The sequence below is a fragment of the Periplaneta americana genome, chromosome 14 (assembly GCF_040183065.1).
Source record: "Periplaneta americana isolate PAMFEO1 chromosome 14, P.americana_PAMFEO1_priV1, whole genome shotgun sequence".
In the NCBI taxonomy this organism is placed as follows: domain Eukaryota; kingdom Metazoa; phylum Arthropoda; class Insecta; order Blattodea; family Blattidae; genus Periplaneta; species Periplaneta americana.
The window spans coordinates 57,346,082-57,371,602 of NC_091130.1; the positions used below are offsets into that span (position 1 = coordinate 57,346,082).

Consider the following 25,521-nt stretch of genomic DNA (forward strand, 5'->3'; position numbering starts at 1 on the left):
TGCTAAAAAGTTCAGACAAAAACGAATGTTTAGTTTCTTTCATACATTTTTCATTATACAGATATTGATTTCAGCCAATCATGGACAAAAATCGTCTCACTGTCTAATAGTCTTCTCATAAAAAAAAAGCATTTTGGAAAAACTATTAGACTGCAAGAAAACAAGTGGCTTCATTACGATAGTTAAGCATCGGACAATGACAACAACAGGAATAATATTCTTTTTTATTGGAAGCAGTTGCTGTGGTTTAAAATTTGTTATCATTTATGAACCTCATATACTGTTTAGAGGAGAGACAGTATGACGATAGACCTATTTATTTTTTATTTATTTATCTTTTTAATCATGAAATTTTGGTGAAATTGAAACTGACACTCTCACAACCAATGCTCAATATAAAATCTCCATAGGAACAAACTAAAGAATTATTTAAACTAGGCTAAATTGAAAAATTCATAATCATTTCTGTATTCTGGATAATGTCTGGAGAAATACACAGGTAACTTTGTGAAATAATTTCGATTCATGATAATTAATACACGTAACAAGAAGCAGAAAATCATTAATTTTTGTAATTGTATCTCACCTGTAACAAACAGGACATCGTGTTTACAGAGCTAATCAATCTCACTATTAATTTATGAAATATATGTTCACATTTATTATCATCACGTGGCTTTCGTGTAGTAGTTTCCCTCACTATTTCTAATATGTAGTATGTTAAATTATTTTAATATTTTTTGCAGGCTGGCACAGAGGATGGTTATATTAATATATTTTCAGTGACTGAAAATGAATTAATGTACGAGAAGATTCTGGATAGACAAGAAGGTTAGTTTTGATTTTACAATTAAGAGAGATTTAATGATCCGAATTAAGTTCGGAAGATGAATATATTTTTAATATGAAATGTAAAATCCCTAACTACAGTACAGCCGGTCGTTCTCCGGCCCTGACGTTTCTCATGACCGAGGGAGACAGTGTTGCCAATACGTATAGACAGAATGAAAATTGTCACGCGCTCGCCGGCCGATTTTGTGGCGCGGAATAAAAGCTAATTCGAACGCGTAGGCTTGCCTATAAATCATTTTACATATAACTTAGATCACATCCTTCGTTAATCTACACAGCTAGCGTAGATCACAAAAAGAAAAAAAAAACTAATGCGAACGCGTATGTAAATCATTTTACAGCTAAATAATTATAACAGAATTAAAAACTAATGCAAACGCATATGTAAATCATTTTACAGCTTTACACAAACGTAGATCACATCTTTCGTTAATGTACACAGCTAAATAATTATAACAGAATAAAAACTAATGCGAACACGTATGTAAATTATACATAGGCCTACAGTATATTACCACAGACTATGGGAATATCTTTATAATGAAAGTGTATCAAATGGAATAGACTCTACTTTCCTTAGAATCTGTTAATACTCAAGTGGAAGGATGCCACAGTTTTAACGGCTGTTTTTCCCACCTTCAAAGCGTCACAAACTCGATCAACCACTTTCATACAGGGAGAAGAGGTTCTCCATTGTCTCGCTCCTTCTCAAAATATTCACGCAATCTGTATATAAATTCATGATTTTGGCTCTTAAAAGAGCAGATTCTTTTCTTTTTAGATTCTGACGAACCACTGGCCATATTACTATATCAATAATAAGGTTTACAGGCACTGTAAATCACTCAAACACAAAACAACACAACTAATTCTCCTGTACTATAACACAAAGAAGTAACGACTCATTTGCCACGTGCTTCGCATAAAAAAAAGTGGCAACATCGCGCTAAATACATCAGACGCTCATAGCTGGTTGGTTCTAGCAGACAACTTTAACCTCTAGTGCCCGCCTCTCTCCCAGCATTGCAAACTGCGATTGAATTAATCTTCGCATATCAGAACTCTAGTCTTGTAACAGCAAATTACAATAGAATTAAAAACATTACTTTAAACCGAACCAGAGTGTTTTAATGTTAAAATTTAGCAGAATAGTTTCATTCACAGTGGAATTTCGAGGTTCTTTTCACAACTTCAAAACGCCACAGGTTGGCAATGCTGGTCACTATCTTTCTCTCTCGTTCTCTCTTCTCTTTCCAAGCGAAATGTCAGAGCCGGAGACTGGCCGGCTGTAGTTTAGTTCTGAGACCATACACAACTGGCGCATGCATAGAAAGAAGTTCGGTATTAGTTTGGAATGCATTCTGAATTGCTTGTTGGAACAAATGTAGAATCTCCTTCAAACAACAATGGGCCTATATTTATTCTGATTTACAGGGCGAATCCTCTGTCTAGCATGGGATGCGACTGGTGATGTGATTGTCACAGGATCAGCAGATGCTGTTCGAATATGGAATGTTGAATCTGGACATGCCATACATCGTATGAAGCCTGGTCGTGTTCAGTCCTCAAGAGAAACTATTGTTTGGTGTCTTGCAGTAACTCGTGACTTTACTATAGTTAGTGGTGACTCCAGGTAATCACAATTTTAAATGCATTTTACCTCACCATTGTTGTAAAACTAATTAACAAGTTTTGCAGAATTGTCATTGAGATTGCATAAGAAGTTTTGGTTTTTGGACTATCATTAAGTGCAGAAACATGCAATGTTTCATAGTTACAGATTAGCTTAGTCATGAGGGAAGACAAAGAAAGGGGAACCTATCTATTGGATCAATTGGTCCTGAATCTGGATCTGAATAGTTCTTGTTTCCAGAGCTGAAAGTACAATCACACATAACTACTTTTGCTGTGAAACATTTCTAATGCAGCTGCAAAAGTTGCTTGTTTTTTCCTTGACCATACACAAAAATAATAATAATAATCAGTGGCGCTACAGCCCGTGAAGGGCCTAGAGCGACCAGCTGGCTGCTGGCCTCACGCCCACATGCCAAAGCAGAGGTGGACGATCATCCAACCAGAATGGAGGTATCGTGTGGTTAGCACGATGATCCCCCCAGCCGTTATAGCTCTTGACCATACACCCCACCCCTTATTTCATCTTTCTTTCTTGAAATATATTTTACTCCCTCTCTCTATTTCTTCGACAGTCGTTAAAGAATATGTAAAGAAATTGTTTTACTTTATTTACCTTAATTTAAATCAAGCTTGCTTTATTAAGTCCTCTGCTGTGACATCGTGGTTTAAGGCATCCTACCTACGACTCGCATTACAGAATGCGCGCTGGTTTGAGTACTCATGAAATTTCGTACAATGTATGGGACCAGTGCCCACCCAGCATTGTGATGTACTTGGGGAGCTACGATAAGTAGCAAAATTCGGTTACAAAAGCTAGCTATAACGACTGAGGAATCATCGTGCTAACCGTATGATACCTCCTTTCTTGTTGGGTGATCGTCCACCTCTGCTTCGTCATGTGGACGTGAGGCCAGCAGCTGGCTGGTCAGTCATGGTCCTTCATGGGCTGTCGTGCCTCGGATTATTATTTATTTATTAATGAAGCACTCTCTTGATTCATGTAGGTCTATTATTTATTTTTTTGTCCTAACTAGTATTAGAAATTGACATTCTTTTTATTATAAAACTGTTACAAAATGCCAATATACTTCAGTGATAACTATAATCTTTTCGCTGTTAGAATAATCCTATTGTAAACAATAGCACTTGATCAAATGAGGCCTGATTGGTCGCATCATCACGCCACCATTTCTCAGTACGTGATTCCGCCCACTGTTGTACATTCTGCTTCATGTGAGATATTTTCTGTTACTCTCAAAGTAGGTCTCGTGTCGCTACTATGCATTCATTTGCTTACAAAACAGTTACTTTCTCATTAATTAAATTATTATAAACTTTCGAATAATATCAATCACTGTCAGACAAAAGTGTTACACCTCTCTTAAATTTAACCACACATTATGAATGCAGAAGCCATACTACCACTCGGTTATGTGGACAACAAGATCAAGACCAAGGGACGCTATTTTGTTACAAGAATAAACTACCTTGGTATTACTTTTTGTATTCATTCATTTTCATAGAAAATGACAAATCTAAATGTACCTTTACTTTTATATAAAGTTGTACATACGAGTCAAGTTTTACGTTTCATTATATTTATCAACTAGAATTCAAATTTTCTTTTAATTTAAACACAATATTATGGTCATCAAATACGGAACTATATTTTACTATGTCTTGTGAATGTTTTAACTAGGAGCCAATCATGGATATGACAGCCACGTGTCCACATCTGTGGAGTAACGGTCAGCACATCTGCCGTGAAACCAGGTGGCCCGGGTTCGAATCCCGGTCGGGACAAGTTACCTGGTTGAGGTTTTTTTTGGGGTTTTCCCTCAACCCAATCCGAGCAAATGCTGGGTAACTTTCGGTGCTGGACCCCGGACTCATTTCACCGGCATTATCACTTTCATTTCATTCAGATGCTAAATAACCTAGATGTTGATATAGCGTCGTAAAATAACCCAATAAAAAAAATAAAAATGACAGCCACGTGCTTGTGTTTACATTAGGATTATTTTAACAGCGAAAAGATTATAGTAGTACTACTCTCGTGAACTTATTTTCATCACTCCAAACACTAAAATGTATAAAAACAATATAAAGTATTATAGGCACATTTAGGTAGCAATGCTGTTTGCAACCACTGCAAAAGTTTCAATAAACCCAATATGAAAAATGATGCTGCTGCAACCCTGAGAACCCTGTTCACACATCACAACATTTAAGCTGTGCGTGGCATGAAAAGTAGTGAACAGCCTTTTCGATGCCTCTGCTTTTCGAGTTACACTATTATTCACACATTGCAGTTCATGAGTTGTGCAGTATTTTGCACTGCAGCTCTGTAAAAGTAGTGATGTGTGACCATGTCATAACAGATGTTTTTGCAACTATGGCACAGTGCAACAACCTAAGAATCTCAGACCGCCTTGAACACTGTGACAGTCTCTTAAATCATGTCATGTTCCCTGTAACACTCATACTTTAAATATATTATTGACAACCGTAAAGCACTAAACAAACTCTGAATCTTGAGCCACTGTGTAGCAACAGAGACTTAACTGTAGTAAGAACACATTGATTATGTATGTCAAGATTAATTTTTTTTTGGTTCTGCAGAATTTATTTGTTATGGTAACACTTGTTATTAGAGGAAAAAAACTTGCTCCTCTAATAACAATTGTTACCATAACAGATAAATTCTGTAGGTCCAAAACTTAATCTTTATGTAGATTCTTCGCCCAACAGTGCCTATACTGTGGAATCCCAGCTACCAAGTCATTCAATTGAGTGCGCTTCTTGTATAATGGCAGTTGACCTAATATAATATGTCAACATATATGTCGAACATGGAGTAAGGCCACAAAAGGGAAAAGACTCTAGAGGAGAGGGATTCGATCCGGTGCTGTTGACTGAACTTCGGCGTAGCTCAATGGTTAGAGTACTTGGTAGGTAGAACCAAGGACCTGGGTTCGATCCCCGGCACCAGAGCGAGTTTTTTTCCTCTAATAACATTGATTTTGGTTTAATCATTTCAGAGCTGAGAATAAGTATAATTGTTTTGGTGCTTTTTTGCTTCACTCTTCCCACTTTCAAAGAATGAAAACTGAAGTAGTTGTATGTATTTTCTTTATCAGGGGTCGTCTTACCTTCTGGGAAGGCAATACAGGAACTCAAATTGAGGGCTTCCAGACTCACAGGGCGGACATTTTATCCCTTTGTTTAACCGAAGATGAACAGTCTGTTTATTGTGCTGGTAAGTATTTATTTTTTATTTTATTGGGTTATTTTACGACGCTGTATCAACATCTAGGTTATTTAGCGTCTGAATGAAATGAAGGTAATAATGCCGGTGAAATGAGTCCGGGGTCCAGCACCGAAAGTTATCCAGCATTTGCTCGTATTGGGTTGAGGGAAAACCCCGGAAAAAACCTCAACAAGGTAACTTGCCCCAACCGGGGTTCGAACCCTGGCCACTTGGTTTCGCGGCCAGACGCACTGACCATTATTCCACAGGTGTGGACGCTGGTAAGTAAGCTATAGTCGTCACTCCTGGCGCAGTACATAGGCTATTTTATGCTCATATTTACAGACATGAAAACTTAAATTTTATTTTCATAAAGAAAGATACAGTATTGTAATGCTAAAATTATAAGCAGTACTCAAAACTTAATTAAATTCAATTTTACAAATTTTTGTAACAGATAAACACATGTACAGTGTGGTACCCTAGATCATATATACCCAGATTGCTTGGCCTTATAGGCTTTACTATGCTGCCATCTAGTTGATACATAAGGAGTCACGTCATAACTCCCATTTGAATTGCTTTAGCGACTGTACTGCCATCTTGTGTTCATTTGCGGTGGATGGTTGGCGATCCTGGCGGTTGTTCTCTTCAAAGCGTTAACAATTTTAATATAGAAATGAGCAATCTGGGTATATATGATCTAAAGTGGAACTCACCTCATCGGCCCTAGCTGGAGGAGACCATCACAGGGGAAGCTGGGAGTGGGAATGTAGTGGAACTGATAAAGAGGAGTTGACAGGCTAAAGATCTGGCCATTCAACTACTGCAGGGGTTAATACAGGTATAGTGATTCGTTAATGGGTGTATGAAGCTTCTACTGTAGATGTTATCAGTTCAGAAACTGGCGAATAGGGGCGTGGTTTCAATTGGCTTTGGAGTGAATAACAGTTGATGCATTCCTATTGCATTCTTCACAGGGCCAGTGAGGTGAGTCCCGTATAATAGAAGTAGTGCCAATAAAAATAAAGGTAACGTCTTCGTGTTAAACTAGCTTCACCACATCAGTATAATCCTTCGCCTTTTCATAGGTGTGGATCCATTGATCGTCAGTTTTGAAAAAGTGTGGCTGCGAGGCAGTAATGATACAGGTAGCAGTAGAAGAAGCAAATGGGTGAAGTCAATACAACGTCGTATACACGAACATGATGTGCGAGCCCTTACTTTGGCAGAGGGAAAGCTCTTGTCAGCAGGTTAGTGTGTGTTATTATAAAAGTCTGAATAGACTGATAAATAAATTAAAATATGAATGGATTTTCTTAGAACTTCCAATCATACTATTAAACATGGATTGTTGTCAATGCTCAGCCATCTGCCATCTTATAACCTAGTAACCGCATCCTTTTGCGTTTTTGTAGATCATAAAAGCAGTGAAATGTCAAAAATGAATATTTTCCTCTTAAACATAACGAATTGTGGCAATTAAGTTTTCGGTTGATTTTCATTACTGCTTTCTGGTCACATTGAGAACAAAGACCTGGTTAGAGCATTGACCTGTGGACTCTCCTCTGCCTGTGCACAAACTTTCAGACACATGCATGGAGCAGTCTGACTGTAGCCTTTGTTAGAATCGGACTGTTCGTCTGAGCTCCATCAGAATCATGCTAAGTGCTAAAATGGAACAATGTGTTAATATCAAATTCCTCATAAAACTTGGGAAATCCGCCATGGAAACTTACAATTTGTTGACAGACGTGTATGGTGATCAGTGTCTATCTCGCACGCAAGTTTTCGACTGGTTGTGTAGGGAAGATGTCAGGAATATTCACAATCAGGATATCCTTGCACTTCGAGACCTGAAAACAATGTCGAGAAAGTTACTAAAATTGTTTGAAGATACAGTCACCTGAGCATTTGAGCAATATCAAAAGTCAGTAACATCAATAAGAAAACTGTTAGACATATTTTACATGACTATTTTCACATGAAAAAAGTGTGTGCTGAAGTGGTATCAAAAATCCTCAAGCTGAATAAAAGGAATATCAAGTGAATCGTTGTGCTGACTCTTGAAAACATTGAAAATGATCCTCATTTCCTCCAAAATGTAGTGATTAAACTTGGATTTTTGAATATGATTCTGAGATAGTGCAACAATCCATGCACTGGAAGAGCCCCCAATCTCTAAGGAAAAAAAGTGCGAATGAGTAAGTCAAAATTCAAACCCATGATGATAGCTTTATTTTGATATCTGAGGGATTATCTACATTGATTTGGGTGCCTGAAGGTCAGACTGTCAATCAGGTGTATTATAAGAAGGTTTTGGAGATCCTTCATGAATGGATGAGAAGAAGGAGACCAGATAAGTGGAAGAATGGCTCATGGATTCCTGGTTGAATTGGTTAAATATTAAGTTTTAGATGTCACCCTCGCGGAACTACCTGTAACTACTGAGTAAAAATTACGCGTTTTCTACCATCGTTCACTTGTGAAGAGCAGCGAGGTGTAGTCCGTTTTTTTTTTTTTTTTTTTTTTTTTTTTGCGAAAAACGAAAAATTCTAGTGAAATCCACAGCGAAATATTGGAGGTGTATGGTGCTTGATTGTCTGGACCATAGCAACATCTCCAGGTGGTGCAGGTTCTTCGAAGAAGTCCGCTGACAAAGCATGTTCCAGCCGACCAGTGACTGCTGCAATACCACCCAATGTCAGAGACATCATTAAGGCGGCAGTCACCCATCTACAGTCCAGGCTTCGCACTGTCTGACTTCCACCTCTTCGTACCAATGAAAAAATTCCTATGAGGACAACATATTATTGTGGTGTATCGAAGTACATATGATATTTCCGTGCAGGAATTCTGCATTATCATATGATCTCCACTCCACCCATTCTTCTTCATCATAGGAGGACAATGCTTCGGTTCGGATGAAGAAGTGAAATCAGTCATGCGCATATACCCAAAAAACAGAGTTTTATGAATAAGTAGTACTGAATATGGTGTAACAATGGGAGAAATGTGTCGAGAGACTTGGTTCCAATGTTGAAGAATAGGTAAAACCTGTAGCTTTCTTTTGCATTATTTCATTTTGCTTACCTATGAAATACATTGCTACGAAATGTTGCGTGCAAGATAGACACTGATCACCATACACGTCTGTCAACAAATTGTAAGTTTCCATGGCGGATTTCCCAAGTTTTATGAGGAATTTGATATTAACACGTTGTTCCACCTTAACACTTTGCATGATTCTGATGGAGCTCAGTCCACCCTCATATTAGCCATGGTGTCGGCATAAAAAAGGAATTGCTAGTCATATCTAATGCATGTGCTTTCATCAAGAAATAAAGCAAGTCATAATTCAATATAATGTTTAAAATTTATTTGTTACACAAATATCGACAAAGCCACAATTTGTTTTATTTTCTTTTTCTTAAAAAACATGTTGTTTCTAATGTTTACCATTATGAGAAATTATTTAAACTTTGTGTTTTTATTTAATTGAAAAATCCTTGTCATCATAATGAGTACAGATATTATTTTAATTTTTACGCGTACACACATGGTGTTACATGACTATTAAAGACATTTTTATTTTATGATACAAAGTGCTTCTATTTCAGTACAAGGAAATGTCTAGTTATGTTTTTGTGAGAAATTAACTGTTTACTTTTTGTGTTATTTTCAGGTGTAGATAGTTACTTAGCATTAAGCAGTTATCCTCCCCGCGTATTAGTGAAATATCCTCCTCTACTTCAGGTATATTTATTATTTCTTTTTTCTTATACTTAGCATTAATAATAATTTTAACTTGTATATATGCAACAGGTGGCCTTGTAAGGACAAATTATTTGTGTATGTTTATGATAACCTAATAGTTTTCAAGCTATGCATGTTCTGTTGACATTTGATCTAGTCCTTTTATGACTCATGTTCTTCTCAGAAGCTATCCACCTAATTACAGACAATTCATATCCTGCCATACCAACACCGATTGTTAATAGAACACTTATCTGTGTTATTAATTCTTTAAAGGCTAAAGTAAAATCTTGCAATACCTCTTGAAGTTTAGAGTGGGAGAAGTGAGACCTCAAATTTTTCAGTAATAATAGTAATGTTTTAAACACTTACCTGTGTAAAGGATGGAACTATTTCTGAAGTTTTGAAAATCATCCAGGGTTCCATCTAACGAGAAATAACTATTATTTCTGTATGTTTAATTTATCCTTAAATTGAAAAAAAGAAAAGGCTATGATTTAGCTTTTACTGACTTTCTATTGAAATTAAGAACATATTGTTATGATGATACCAGAAAAAATCTCAAAAATAATTTTTTGCAGTATTGCAATACTTGCACTATATATTTCGCTTAATAAAAAGAAAAGTACTTCATGTATAAGAAAAAAATTCTTAAGACTTATGTAACTGCTGAAATACATACATATTTGTCTCAGGATCGTAGCTATAATTAACCAACTCCTATCATATTATTTCCATTGAAACTGAGTTCTTGTATTGGAAAACATAAAATTTAATATGTATATACAGTCTTGTCCATTGCTGTGACACCATTTTTAAAGCTGTGATGTGGTGCACAAGAATTTTAAATGACACTAAACTTTGATTACAATTTTCCGTAACTTTAAGTTGTTGCTTTATTCCATACAAAATTTATGTATCTTCGGAACTATTAATGTTACATATACAGTATTATATCTGGGATACACATTCATTAGACCATTAGGAAGATTTTCTCTGGAATAGAAATTTGTTGTTTTGTTGCATTTCTAAACTATGTCTCCATATTTCTATAAGAATACCTGTATAATTCATTTTTAAGATGTAATTATTTATCTTTAAATTTTGAAAACCAGTATCAAAATTGTGCTTAAGACATTTTAAAGAACATGCTTTTAGGAAAAAAAATGTCACAGAAATTTTGAATTCAGCTTTAAAAATGGCAGAGATATATTCATTTTAGTGTATTACTTTTTCCTGTTTTTCTTTTGGTTTTTCAGAATTGGGCTCCAAATTAAAAGAGAAAATTCTCGAATTAAAATTTTTGCAATAATGGTATTTCTGCATTAAAAAATGAACATTTTGCTCAATTAGGAATAAATTGCAGATTTCACTATCTTCTCCACTTAAGAGTCGGAAACTATTTATAAAATTGAAAGAACTATAGTGCATGATTCCCATTGCATGTATAGTAGTGGCAAAAAAACTGGACTGACCCTAGTAGCTGATTTCAGAGCCTTGTTCACTCCAGAGCACGATAGACTGGTAACTAAGACTTTCGTGGTTCGAATCCTGCCTGGGAAGAAAACTTTTTTGTTCATTATTCAAATTTATTCCCAATACTTTTCGATTGCAGCGATATTTACTACTTAATTAACTTATTATTCCCAGAACATGAATTTTACCAGCAATCGAAAAGTATTGGGAATAAATTTGACTAAGGAACAAAAAAAGTTTCCTTCCCAGGCAGGATCGGAACCACGAAAGTCTTAGTTACCAGTCTATCGTGGTCTGGAGTGAACAAGGCTCTGAAATCAGCTACAAGGGTCAGTCTGGTTTTTTTTTTGCCAGTATTGTACATATTCAGAGATTGTAGTAAATGTCTCATCTGATATCTGTGGTATTAATTACCTTACTTTAAAATTAGGGTCCATGTGTAAGCATCTGTCCTGAAGTCAGATGTATAATGCTGCGATACTCCTCACATTTGGAAGTTTGGAGACTTGGTAATTCTGCATCAGCACAAGTTGAAAACAACGTTCAAGAAGGTGAATTGCCTTTGGTACAAAATCCAGTTCGACTGCTAACTCTGAAGTCACGAGGAGGTGATGAAGTTGTTTGTGCAAATATGAGCAGCAATGGAAAATGGATCACATATTCTACTCTCACAGCCTTGTGCTTATTCAAGTTTGATGCGGTAAGTTGTACTCAGTTAAACATTTACACTAATTTTCCTTTAACTTAACAATACATACTTGTTTATCTGCTGGTCTGGAGCTGCATTCGGGCTTGGGTTGGATTTTCCCGAGCTGCAGGGCGACTTTCAAGCAATCACATGGCAAATCCTCAGCCTCATTTTGCCAATGTCATATCGCTATCGCCAATTCCATTGATGCTAAGTAACCTAGTAGTTGATATAGCATTGTTTCATAATCAACTAAAAATACATACAGTAGAACTCCTATTTAACGTTTTACAAAGGGGACAGAATAATTTACCTTAAATGGGGGTTCATGCTAAATAGGGGTTTGCTATTTTTGTTTAATAAAATTTAATACATTTGCAAAAAAAGCTACAGTAAATAAATTATGGATAATACTGTACAAAAAAGAATAAGGGGAACTGGATGCCAATCAAGTCTTCTTCTCATCATCCAAATGTCAAGATATCTCTTTGCATTTGGATTTTTTTTCCATTCACTAATTATTGTTATTGTTTTCTAATGCCAGGCATTTTACAATAAAGTCATTTGACCTCTTGCACTCCAATATTTTTCAAAGATATTATCATGGTCAGCCACTGAAGCACAGATTTTGAGGAGTTCTGAATCCATTTCTTGGTTTGAGTTGCACAATGGGCAGTTAGGGGACTGATATATTCCAATTCTATGCAGGTGCTTGGCCAAACAGTCATGGCTTGTTGCCAATCTAAATGCAGCTACAGACGATTTTCGTGGTAAATTGGGAATTAACTGTGGATTATGACGCAGAGAGTTCCCTTTTTTTCCCTTGAGATTGTGTTACCAAATTTCGTTGGTTGTAGTCTAAGTATGTAGATTTAATAGATCTTTTCACAGCAGAGTAATACATAGATTTAGTAACAGGTCTGTAAGTAGCAGTGCTACCCTTCTTTGCAAAAGCATCCACATTCTCGTTATCCAGGATTCCACAATGGGATGGTATCCATTGGAATACATTTAACCATTTCATTAATTAAATTAACCATCTCTGCAAAGGAAAGTGTTTTCATTTTTGCAGCCATTGTTTTCTAATGCAAACAATTCCGTCTCTTCATTGTAATAGCACTGACACCATGCACCTCAATGAGCACAACAAAGATGAGAAGCAACTGATGATGTGAGTTGTGATGGATGGCTGTCATTGAATGTGACTGGTTCTCGCAAAGAGTGGGAATTAGCAGGTAGTTTGTGTCTTGTTCTCTGTGTGTTATTCTGCTCATGATTGGTTCTTGCAAAGAGTGGGAATTAGCAGATGAACAGGTACACAGCTTCATTTAGATGCTGGGAGGGAGTAGGGATCACATGGCAGTGAGGCAGACTCTAAAAAAATTTAAATAATTTATAATGCTGTTGATCGATCAAAATATTTAATCGATTAACTATTTTGAATGTAATCGATTAATCGAGTTTTGATCGATTTGAAAAAAATGTTTTAATATACTGTAATACACAATTATTGTTAAATTTAACCTGTGTTCGGTGATAAGCATAAGTATTAAATGTTGTATATCTGTATATATTGTGTTGTTATATTACAAAACAACTATTTTAATTACTTACTAACATATTTATTATGAGGCTTATAATTTATTGTGTCAATTTCTCCAGGAATTTTTGAGACAAACAACATAAATAACAAAAAGTACGAAGACTCATCTAGTTAATACTGCTTCATCCATGATTTTAAATGTGTGAGTGCAGTCACATGCTCCGAATTAAGTGCCGCTCTATGTTTAGTAACAATGCTTCCTGCATCACTAAACACGAAAAAACTTCTTTTCTGTCAAGCATTTCTCCACGATCATTCAATTTAAATCCAAACGTTTCACCGAGTTTACCTCTCAAATTCTCATATCACATAATGGAGTTTACACTTTTCACAAACCACAGAAGACTGATTTTTTTCTTTATCAAACTAAACACACAATCTTTATATACAAATTTAATACAGAAACTGCAACTGCAAAAGTACAGCGGTCGAAACAAAACACTGGCCCCTATTGTAATCGAATTACCAGATTTTAGAAAGAGAAGAAGGTAGTTACGCTCTCACTTGCACACAGTGTAGACATGGCTATTTTATAAGGGATGAGGGGGACGAATCCCAGAAAAGTGTGTATTTCATATGCTAGGAAGATGAGCTGACAACAAGGTGGAAGTTTTCTTGGAAAACCATAAATCTTAATAAGAGTTTCGCATTGTGTTTCATCTTTCAATAGAAGTAGAATAGGTCACTGTACTCATATCTCCATCTCCTTTTGAAGTGTTTGTGCAAAAATTTTCCCTGTGCTATCTGGTTTACAGTTAGAAAATAACAGTAGGCCTACTATTGTGCTTTTAAGTAAGCAATTTCCGAGGGAGAAATATTGTCGGAATTTTTAGTATGAGTTTGTATTAACAAAATAATAATTAATATCAACTACAACCGATTAATTTTAATCAACTCAGTCATTCGATTAAATATTTTTGGTCGATTAATCTTACAACAAAAATTGATCAATTAATCGAAAGTGAATAACATTAAATCGAACATAAAAATGCATTAATCATATGCAATAATTACTAGGATCGTGAACATTTAATGTTAAATGAAGGTCGCCTTAAATTGGGATTCTACTGTACTGTACAGTATTTATTTTTATGCAAATAAACCTTCGATGTTACTGGGCATTAATTTTCTAGATGCCAGTGGTGATCTGTAGAACTAATTTTGATGTTACAAGTATTGTAAAGTTGATGAATACAGACAATCACTATGAAATGTATTGTGGACAGAACAGGACTCAACAGCATAATAGATGTCCATAATTAAGTCGGGCATTCATGAATAATAATAATAATAATAATAATAATAATAATAATAATAATAATAATAATGGTTTATTTAACCTGGCAGATTTAAGGCTATAAGGACTTCTCTAACACTCAATCATGTAAACGAAATTGGCTAAACCGTCACACGTGAAGGTGTGCTGTTTTTATTTGTGTCGTTGTGATTTCAATTTCAGCTTAATTTAATTAGAATATCAGTGGCCAATAAGTGATACCTCGTATCTGTAAATTTGCAATTGAATCAAATGACTATTTTTTTAAATTAACTTTTTCTCAAAATAGACAAAAATTTTATGTATTTCTGGGTAAGATTTTTTATAAAATGATCATCCTTCATAGTTGTGCGTCACCATAATTCACTCGTAAAATGTGAAGTCGTGATCCAAAGCCATTCGAAGACAATACAAATATTTTGCACTATTTTCTTTGAAATGGATGTTGTGGCAAATAAAAGGTCCATGTTGCTGAATGAAAGGACTTCAACAAATGGTAATTCTTCGATCTCTCCAAAATTAAATTTTGCTGCGTATTATCTTTTTGCTTGGAGTAATGAATTCCATCTTATATGCATACTCATCTCAGAATTAAATTTAATACTACCAGGTTAGCAGAATTTCTGAAAGACTCTTATTGCCATTTATAAAGGAAATTGAAGCCAACCAACCATCCAAACAATCTGTTATCTTTCATAAAATTTGTTTCTGTTTCAGGATGGAGAGAATGGTAAACCTGTTCTCCAAAAAGTTCCTATTATGTTTGAAGTGGCATCAGCACACAGAATACTATTTAACTCGGATAGTACTCGAGCCATAGTTGCGACTAGCACTGGTGATATCGTAATAATACAATTAAGTGGAGATGAACCAGTTTTGGAGCATGTTTTCCATCCACAAGATGACAAAAGTGAGTAGGATCTTACACTTCCACATCTTATGTGCTCTGTTTAAGACATTAATGAATCAGTCAAATCATTCCAACATTCATAATTGCTGTTGAGGATCCTCCGTTAGAGACATATAACTTTCGTTCGTTGTTTTTGCTGTGTTAAATATATGTTGATTATTTACAGACGTGGACAAATTATTAGACTAAAAGTTTTTCTTCGAAACATAATATAATTCGTCATATCAACTGTCAGTATAATTCACAGAGTCTCTATTGTTGTAAATTGATTGTTTACATCTTCTAGTATATTTTTCCAATGGTTAAGTATATTTTGTCTGGCTGTGTTGGTACTACTGGTGTTTTAATTATATACCACAGAAGATCTTCAAAACACTGTTCTCCCAAGGTCTGCAAGAAGACTGGACATGAACAAAATTGAAAATCGTTGATCTATACTGAAGAAGAAAGTGAACAAAAAGAGGCTTACAACAAAACATGGACTCATTTAAGCACTGTCTGATATTTGGCTAAATGATACTTATATTCAAAGAAAGTGTCAAACTTTGGTTTCCAGCATCCCTGACAAAATCAGTGTGTTAATAAAGATTAAGGGAATGTTCACAAAATATTAGTAACCTCCAGACTCAATTTTCTGTTCATTATTTCTGTGCAAAATACATTTTTGTTCATTATTTCTGCCAATGAATACAGCTTTGTTGCACATATAATTAATTTAGTCTAATAATTTGTCCACGTCTGTCATTTATAGATTTTGGATACATTTATATTAAAAATACAAAATCTGTTCCATCTATTGCGTGTTTTTGTGATTGTTGTTTTTGTGTTATGTTAACAGCACTAAAAGATGCAGTACACCTGTTGACTATTTCTCAAGATGGTCAGTTCATTGTTGCAGGAGACCACAAGAGCAACATTGCTGTCTGGACTACTTCCAACTGGAAGGTAATTTTTATTCTCATAATTAAAATTTTACTGGAACTTAATTGATTCTCGTGTGATGTTATTCTATTTTGTATTTACTGACATGTTTATTTTAAATCTTTCTGTTCAAGTAGCAACTATGTGCTGAGTTATGAACAGTTGCAGGAGATAATATTGATATTTATAGAAAGTGAAGTATCATACATTAGAAAGGCAGTTCCTTAATTCAGTTGCAAATTGCATGACATTTGTTATGAATATTTTAAGTTCTATTTGAAATGATAGTTATTTATACTGGGTGTTTACTTCAAAGTGTGTCATGGCTTGCTGTATGCCGTCATGTGGCTAGTCGATGAGCCTAGAGAATTCAATCTTCCTACACTTCCACTTACTTATGTGCCAGAGAAGTTGCCTAGCAAGTACGGCGTTCATTCTGAAGAGTACTTACCGATACATACGGTAACGCCGGTAGTGGCAGGAATGTGAACTGTTTCGAAACATGTACTGAGGTGAATTTTTTCTTACTGTCGGGATATGGGAAGAGGGTTAAGACGATTACTTACGTATTTGTTGACATTAATTTCGACGGTCAACATGGACACGGAGCATTTGATTTGTGTTGTGGAATGTTGCCGTACGCAACCGATGATAACAAATACCCTGCGTACGACTTACCCATGCAAAACACAGTTCCAAAGAGGTTATGGTATCACACAGACCGTACAGACCGCCATCTGTTGCTCCAACGTTCAAGTTATACCGTACACATTCTCAAGTTCAGATTGAAAACCTTGATTAATAGGCAACTTCTCTGACACAAAAGCTGAAACTTGCTTCAAATCGCTGACTCATCAACAGTGATGTCATGACACACTTTGAAATGAACACCCAGTAGTTCATTAAAATATTAAGGAATTGAGTGTACACACCTTAATTTTTTTTGTGTGTTCCAGCATTACTGTTCATTGCCACGATATAAATGTGCTCCAACTGCATTAGCTGTTCAGCCCCAGACCAATGTCCTCGTAATTGTTTATAGTGATCATAAGGTTGGTATCCCATTGAAGGTTGCAGAATTGTTTCTCTCTTTCATTGTATTCTTTACATAAAAATGCTACAATAGAATGAAAATGAGGAGAGTGAAGGAGGCCCCTAAATTAAGGATGCCGTATTCTATATTGCATTTATTGGGAAGTGGAACATGAGAAGATCCAGAATGAGAAGAGATGATCGCCAACAGCGATTAGTCAATAATAGGTAGCACAAGAGTTACAATAATAACACAACAATAATAAGGAAACTTACAAAAAAAAATAATTATTATAACAAATATTTTACAATTATGCAAAATCTAAGTCTATAAATTATTTTACTCAAATATAAGATGATCTCGAATTTAAGATGACCCCTAGTTTTCCAATAGCTTCTGTAGGATTTAATTTTTAAGGTATTTTTGTTGATGAATTCACGGGCAATTAATCCATTATTAACTATGATTCTAGAACAGGCCTGCACAAACAGTGCTCAACGAGTGCACACGTGCTCCTTCGGAGCAGGAGAGCGGTGTTTACCACTCGCCGAAACGGGGAGGAAGATACGTCAGAATGACATAGACTTGCTATAGGTAGAGGAAAGGGAAACGACCACTCAGCTATCTAGTGGAGTGCACTGTGTAGGCCTATTCTCAGTAACTGTTTCACATTGCTTACCTACTGCTACAGTACAGTATGGAGGAATCTAAAAGACGGAACATAACATTTAACGATTTACAGCTCGAACTTACTGATCTTCAATGTGACCTAAGGGCTAAAGATCGTTTGAATAATACTACTAACCTGGTTGAGTTTTACAAGACTAAACATTAGCAATAATATCTACGACTACACAGGCTGGCTGTCAAATGATTGCTATGTTTGGCTCAACATTTATATTTGTGAGCAACTGTTTTCTATAATCAACTTTAATAAAGGCAGACATCGAACATTGGTAACTGATGTTTCATTACGATCAGTAGGCTACTGTTCCTTTCAGCTGCCAACAGCATAATACCTCGTTTTGATGTACTGATAAATAAAAATATAACAAAATGATATTGCACATTTAAGTAGCTATAGAATTTCTATTACTTCTGTAAAATAAATATTTCCTTATTAATTAATAATAGTCCAAGATAGTTTTGCAAACACTGAATGGGAATTCATTTCATAAGCACTCGTAATAGTAGGGTCTACTTCCTTTTGTGTTTATTTTGTACGAGATCACCCCTTCTTCTAGTCCACCCTTATACAGAGCACAGCTAATATCTGCATTCCGCTCATGAGCTGTGAGCTGGCTCGGAGAGCGCAAACCTTATGCAGGCCTGTTCTAGAACATAAAATTTTAAATTTGAATTTTGAATTCATTTTGTGTATTCCAATAAGTCATATAATGATAATACAAACATGTGAAGTCTTGATTGTTCAGTCTTTGACTTATTTATTGTAGCAAAATATCAAAAGATTATTTTTGCTAATACATATTATTTAACGTTTTCGCCTTTATTATGTGCATCATCAGACTAATAAGTTACATTTTTTTGTCACTTGTTTTTCCCAGATATTAATGAAAATTCTTTTTTCAGGTAGCTATTTTCTTTGTAGACTTTTTGTAAAAAGTATGCATATTTGATTTCTCCCCATTGCTAGATAAACAGAGGTCACTTATAGTTACTTCCGACTTTCATACAGTTGTCATGTAAAATATACATTTAATAATATACCCATAACCTAGTGATGATAGAAAAGCATTGGTTCGTAAAAAATTTTTAACTCGTCTCATACAGACAATTTTTAGCACGTTTTTATTAAATATGCATAATTTCTAATAAATGTTATATGTAACCTTTAATTATTTTTAATAACTTATTTTTATTGATGGTTGTTTTAAATTTCAAACTTGTTTATTGCAATATGTTTAACATGGATTTACTTATTTTTACATAGATATCTACTTATTAGTCTGATGATGCCCATAATAAGGGTGGAAACGTTAACGTATTAGAAAAAAATAACCTTTTGATATTTTACTATAATAAATAGTCAAAGACTGTGAACAATCAAGACTTCACATTTTTATATTATCATAAAATTTTAAGTTTACTTACTTCTGCAAAATAGATAGATTCTCTTGATTAAATGAAATTTGTATTCCTTTAGGGCTTAACAGTCTAAATATTCTAGGTATTTTACAAAAAACTATGTACATGAAGTACAGTAAACATTTGGTACAGTCTTTTTATCATATACCATGCAGTTCAATACCATTATGAACAAGCACACCACGGGAAAAATAACTACACCTGTGGTACTTTTTTAGTGTACTTTATGACATTAAAAAATCGACGCAGAACCAAAGCTCTCACACAACATTGAACAGCACTAAAGTCTCAAATCATACTCAAAGTTACTATACATCAACATCATTCCTAGCTTTACAGTCCTATGTGGTCTTGGCCTTCATCAGATGTGTTTACCAGTCTTCTCTATTATTGCCAATTTCTTTCAAATCTTTTTCTCCAATGTTTTAATGTCTTCCTTCACTACATCTTCCCATCTTAACTTCAGTCTTCTTTCTCTTCTACTGCCTTTTGATTTTACAATAAATACCCTCCTCGTTAAGCAGTTCTCCTTTGTCTTTTATCACATAACCACCCATGTTATTGTTAGTGTTTTGGTTCAGTATAATGATAAGTAGAGGTGTAAAATTATAGCATTAATTTTTTGTATTATAGCAAAATTATTTCTAATAATAGCATTTTATAGCATTAATTACTTGAAGAAATTTTGTAATCCGTCAATACAACAATAACCCTGATATACGAGGCGTGTTCTTAAAGTAAGTTCCATTTTCAATTATAGCTGTCACATCGCTGCAATCGTTATTTTGCACATATGTGTTTTCTTCTTCAGTCCTCAGGCAAGCTGTGCATGCAGTTTCAGAGCTTCAGTCCGTGTGTGTGGTTAGTTGTGATCAGTTGAAATGATTAAAGTGATCGAGCATCCCGCCGACTGTGAGATGCGGTCTGGTATCCGTTTTTTGAATGCGAGAAACATCAAACCAGCTGACATTCATCATCAACTTTGTGAGGTGTATGGTGATGATGTCATTAGTGATGGAATGGTCAGGAGATGGGTTAGAAAGTTCAATGAGGGCCGCGTCTCTGTGCATGACGAGCAGCATACCGGTCGGCCATCTTTGATCAATGACAATTTGGTGCGTGCTGTCGATGAAAAAATTCATGAGGACAGGAGGTTCACAATTTCTTTGCTTTCCTTGAATTTTCCACAAATGTTGCGGAGTGGTTCGCAGGCGGGTGAATTCTACAATGAGGGGATAGAAAGACTTGTGCCACGACTCAATAAATGCCTCAATAATGGTGGAGATTATGGTGAGAAGTAATTGAAGTGTGGGGAATACAATGCTACAAAAATGGTTTGTAAATATTTTCCCCGTTTACTTTCTACACCCTTTTGGAACTTACTTTAAGAACACGCCTGGTAACAATACAATTTTCCTAGTCCTCAGAAAATTGTTGTATCGAGACTGTATATGACATGTAAAGGAATCCTATCTTTAAATGAGAGAGTTACAGACAAAATTTACCATTCACATCTCTTCCACGACAAATTGCCCATTACACCCATTTACAGTCATTCTTCTATCAGTGATGGGTAATGAATTCTGCCCAACAGATACCTCTTCAACTTTTAGAAAAGAAATTCTTTACATTGCTAGCTAGCAAGAGTCCAGAAAGGTTTGTAGGCGAAATTAGGAGTAACATCCAACTAAACCAAACCAATTGCATGCCATATTTCTTAACTAAAAAGTGATAGAAGAATTCTAAATCTATGAAGTAATTGTATTCATTTTATTTTTTCCAGATAGTGGAATATAGTTTATCTTCTCGCAAATACACTTCCTTCTCTAGGGGACTGGATAATCGTCATCCCGTCCAGTGGCTTTCAAGAAACTATGCAGTAAACAACATATTGTTCGACTCCAGTAATCAGAGCATCATCATGCTGCAGGATGACAATACTATTTGTGTCATCAATAAGAATAAGGTTTGAATACCTACCATATACGAGTACTACCATACCTGTCATTACTTTTGGTGATAAATTAATTGATTCAACTTGGTTTAAACACTGGAGTGAATATGCCTTATCAATGTCTGCTTGAAGGATATTTTCCAAATTTACTCATGATTTCCAAAATTGTTCCGTTATTCAAAAAGGGTAGTAAAAATAATATTACTAATTATAGACCCATTTCTCTTGTACCAATATTTTCTAAGGTATTCGAATTAGTTCTACTGATCCAACTTTTAACATATTTCGAAACGAATAATCTACTTCATGAAGATCATTTTGGAAAGCTAAATCTATCACTCAAGTCATTGCTCAGCTAGTTCATTGGATATTAGATACTTTCAAAGAAAAGCATCGTTCCATATCTATGGATGTCTCTACTGGGGTTCCATAAGGTTCTATCCTCAGGCCGTTTTTATTTATTATTGCTATGAATGATCTGTAATTTTGGTTACCTGAATGTCTTGTATGCAGATGATGTCACTGTGTTTGAAGTTTCCCATGACTTGATTGTTGACAATACTAATATTATGGACAACTTAATAACTTCGTTTAATGCAAATAAACTTAATATCAAATTGACAAAGACTCAAACAATTAATTTTAGTTTTAGACATACTCAGGAATCTGATCAAGCTGTTAAGCTTCTGGTTTTTAATTGGTAGTAACTTGACTTGGAAGCAACATACTGAAGAGCTCTGTAGCAAATTGTGTAGATTTATATCTCTTTTAAAGAGGCTGAAAAAGTGTGTTGGATTAAATATCTTAAACAGTGCCTATTATAGCTTCTTTCATAGCTCTTTTAAGTTATGGAATTTTGTTATGAGGAAATAGTAGTGACTATAAACATCTATTTATACTACAAAAGAAGACAATTAGAATTATACTTACTTCTTAATACGTGTGTCCAGCTATAAGCTGATTACACAATGTCCATTGTAAATGAAATATGTAATTTTCCAGAGCTGTGGATTGGTGAGAATTTCATGTAACGAGTGGTTTTTCATTATTTCCTGCACTTTATGCAGTGAAGTAGGATGTGTTCTATTGTTTCTTCTTCTGTTAAACATTTTTTACATAGTGGTAACTCTGATAAAATTTACATCAATGCAGATAAGCTTTCGTAACAAGGTGTCCAATTCTAGCTCATGCAGCAACAGTTTGTACCTGTCTGGGAATATCACAGTAGATTTTAATATTGTTGGGTTGTTTCAAAATTTTCCATAGTGCTCTTCCTATTTGTCCACTTAACCAGTCTTCTGTCCATTGCTTATTTATTATGTTAAGAATATTATTTATTATTCTATCAAGGGAATCTAGATTTTGGTATTGGTGAAAGGCTTGATGCAATTAGAATTATAACATCATCCCTACCTACTGCATCATGTAAACAATTATTGTTTAGGGATCTCTCAATGTTGACTCTCCCATCTATGTAGGCCTACTATATATCTACGAGTGTGTGAATTATGTTCATCTAAAGCATACCTGCACAAACAGCGCTCAATGAGCGCGCTCGCTCCTTCAGAGCAGGAGAGCCATGTTTACCGCTCACCGAAACGGAGAGGAAGATATGTCAGAATGACAGACTTGCTATAGGTAGAGGAGAGGGAAATGACCACTCAGTTATCTAGTGGAGTGCAGTGTGTAGGCCTATTCTCAGTAATTGTTTCACGTTGCTTACCTACTGCTACAGTACAATATGGAGGAATCTAAAAGACGGAACATAACATTTAATGATTTACAGCTCGAACTTATTGATCTTCAATGTGATCTAAGGGTTAAAGATCGTTTGAATAATACTACTAGCCTGGTTGAGTTTTACAAGACTAATCATTAGCAATAATATCCACGACTACACAGGCTGGCTGTAAAAATGATTGCTATGTTAGGCTCAACATTTATATTTGTGAGAAACTGTTTTCTATAATCAGCTTTAATAAAGGCAGACATCGAACATCTGTAACTGATGTTTCATTACGATCAGTAGGCTACTGTTCCTTTCAGCTGCCAACAGCATAAAACCTCGTTTTGATGTATTGATAAATAAAAATATAACAAAATGATATTGTACATTTAAGTAGCTATAGAATTTCTATTATTTCTGTAAAATAAATATTTCTTTATTAATTAATACTAGTCCAAGATAGTTTTGCAAACACTGAACGGGAATTCATTTCATAAACACTCATAATAGTACTTCTTTTTGTGTATATTTTGTACGAGATCACCCCTTCTTCCAGTCCACCCTTATACAGAGCGCAGCTAATATCTGCATTCCGCTTATGAGCTGTGAGCTGGCTCGGAGAGCACAAACCTTGTGCAGGTCTGATCTAAAGAAATCTAGTTGATATGAGTGTTCAAGATGTTCATAGTTATAATATTAAAATGAAAACGAATTTAGTAACTCCCACTTGCAGATTGACGAAGACACAGAATAGCTTTTTAATAATGAATATAAATCTCTATAACAAATTACCCAGTACAATTAAGCACAGTAGCAATTTTAGCAGTTTTAAAGGTTCTGTTAAAAGATTTTTATTGGATCACAGTTTTTATAGTCATGTCGAATCTGTTAATAAGTAATGGTTTTTGCTTTTAGTTCCTATGGCAAGGCATATTACATGTATGTTCAATGGCCAATAAGGTAAAGTATATTATCAGAACACTAAGGAAGCCGGTGGACTAAATTTGCATTGTTGTTAAATCAATGACTTGCTGGTGGTTAACATGAAATTCGAACCCACTTTACATGCATATGTTTCCAAATATTTAAAACCTGAGAGTTTCAGTTACGATGATAATGACACATTATTGCTGTTAATGAATATTGCAGGAACTGCCACTGGTAGAAGCTAAAATTCCCAGGATTGGTTCTCCAAAATCAATGTCAGATAGTATGGACAGCTCTCATGTTCATCCTAGAATAACAGATCCTCAACATGCATTCCATGTTATCAAGAAATACAAGGTAAGAATGCTTTTGTAACTCGGAACATTATACAGTACAGTAGAATTCCTCATATCCGGCAACTGTGGACAAAGTCAATCTCGGATAACTGATTTTGCCAGATAATTGGAAAATACGTTTATAGGTTATGTAAAGACATACTGTACTGCACAAACACTTTTTTCTATGTTGAAATTTAATAATTTTCGTATAGATATTTAAAAATAAAGTTTTGAAATACATACAGTGTTTATTTCTAGTGCTGAATATAGTAATGTACATTCATCAGTTCATAATTATTGTAATACATAATAGCATAAAAAAATACTAAACGTTTTCGTAACCTTATGACAATTTTAAATGGCGGCCATGTGACGTGAAGAGCAGTGTAACCAACTTTGCAACTATGGAGACGATGAAGCAGCGCTCAATGATTTGAACCTCCTTAACATATCTCTAATGTCTGCACTCTCAGAATGGCCTAGAAGAACAACTGTTGCTTTATTCCATATTGCAACAGGGCATGACTGCTTAGGCAGCCACCTTCATTGCCTATATATCCTACCAAGCCCATATTGTATCCTCTGCAACACCTTGGACGTCATGGACGCTGATCACATCAAAATTTGCTTATCACTCTCAGCTAGCAATCTTGTGGACAGATATTGGAAGGCCAGAGAAAAAATGATGAATTTATAAACTAATTACTTTTAAGTTGTACTCTTGCAATTGTCTTTGTATATTCTCCATTTCTTTTGCTTTTGATCATTGTGAGGTTAATAACATTTGTCAATTAACTCTGCATTAAATAAATAAATATAGTATTATAATGACCGCTAAGGGCTTAGTAGCAGTAGTGGTCTGAAGCTATGCCCAGGTATGGGTTTGTACTCTGCTTGAAGTGATTACTCGGTTTGGTTCTTTTCTAAGTTTTTTCCAATTGTAAGTCAAATTTCATATAATTCAGTGGTAAATTCTCGGACTTACCTCTCCAAAATGCTATCTCTCATATATAGAACTGTTCAGAAATAGCAGACAGACTTTTTTTTAGCAAAGACAGATTCCAAAATTG

At 35.0% G+C, this 25,521-nt stretch overlaps 1 protein-coding gene across 2 annotated transcripts in view; it reads left to right on the forward strand.

The window, feature by feature from the left end:
- l(3)72Dn (UTP4 small subunit processome component l(3)72Dn) overlaps positions 1-25,521 on the forward strand; it is a 66,626-nt gene that overhangs the window by 39,070 nt on the left and 2,035 nt on the right. For both annotated transcript variants that reach the window (XM_069845326.1, XM_069845323.1), the window contains exons 4-14: positions 747-831; positions 2,287-2,485; positions 5,628-5,746; positions 6,829-6,990; positions 9,423-9,493; positions 11,400-11,669; positions 15,254-15,446; positions 16,285-16,391; positions 17,324-17,419; positions 21,290-21,472; positions 24,336-24,470. In XM_069845326.1, coding sequence (XP_069701427.1) covers positions 801-831; positions 2,287-2,485; positions 5,628-5,746; positions 6,829-6,990; positions 9,423-9,493; positions 11,400-11,669; positions 15,254-15,446; positions 16,285-16,391; positions 17,324-17,419; positions 21,290-21,472; positions 24,336-24,470 — 1,566 coding nt within the window. In that variant the 5' untranslated portion in view covers positions 747-800. The remainder of the gene's footprint in view (positions 1-746; positions 832-2,286; positions 2,486-5,627; positions 5,747-6,828; positions 6,991-9,422; positions 9,494-11,399; positions 11,670-15,253; positions 15,447-16,284; positions 16,392-17,323; positions 17,420-21,289; positions 21,473-24,335; positions 24,471-25,521) is intronic.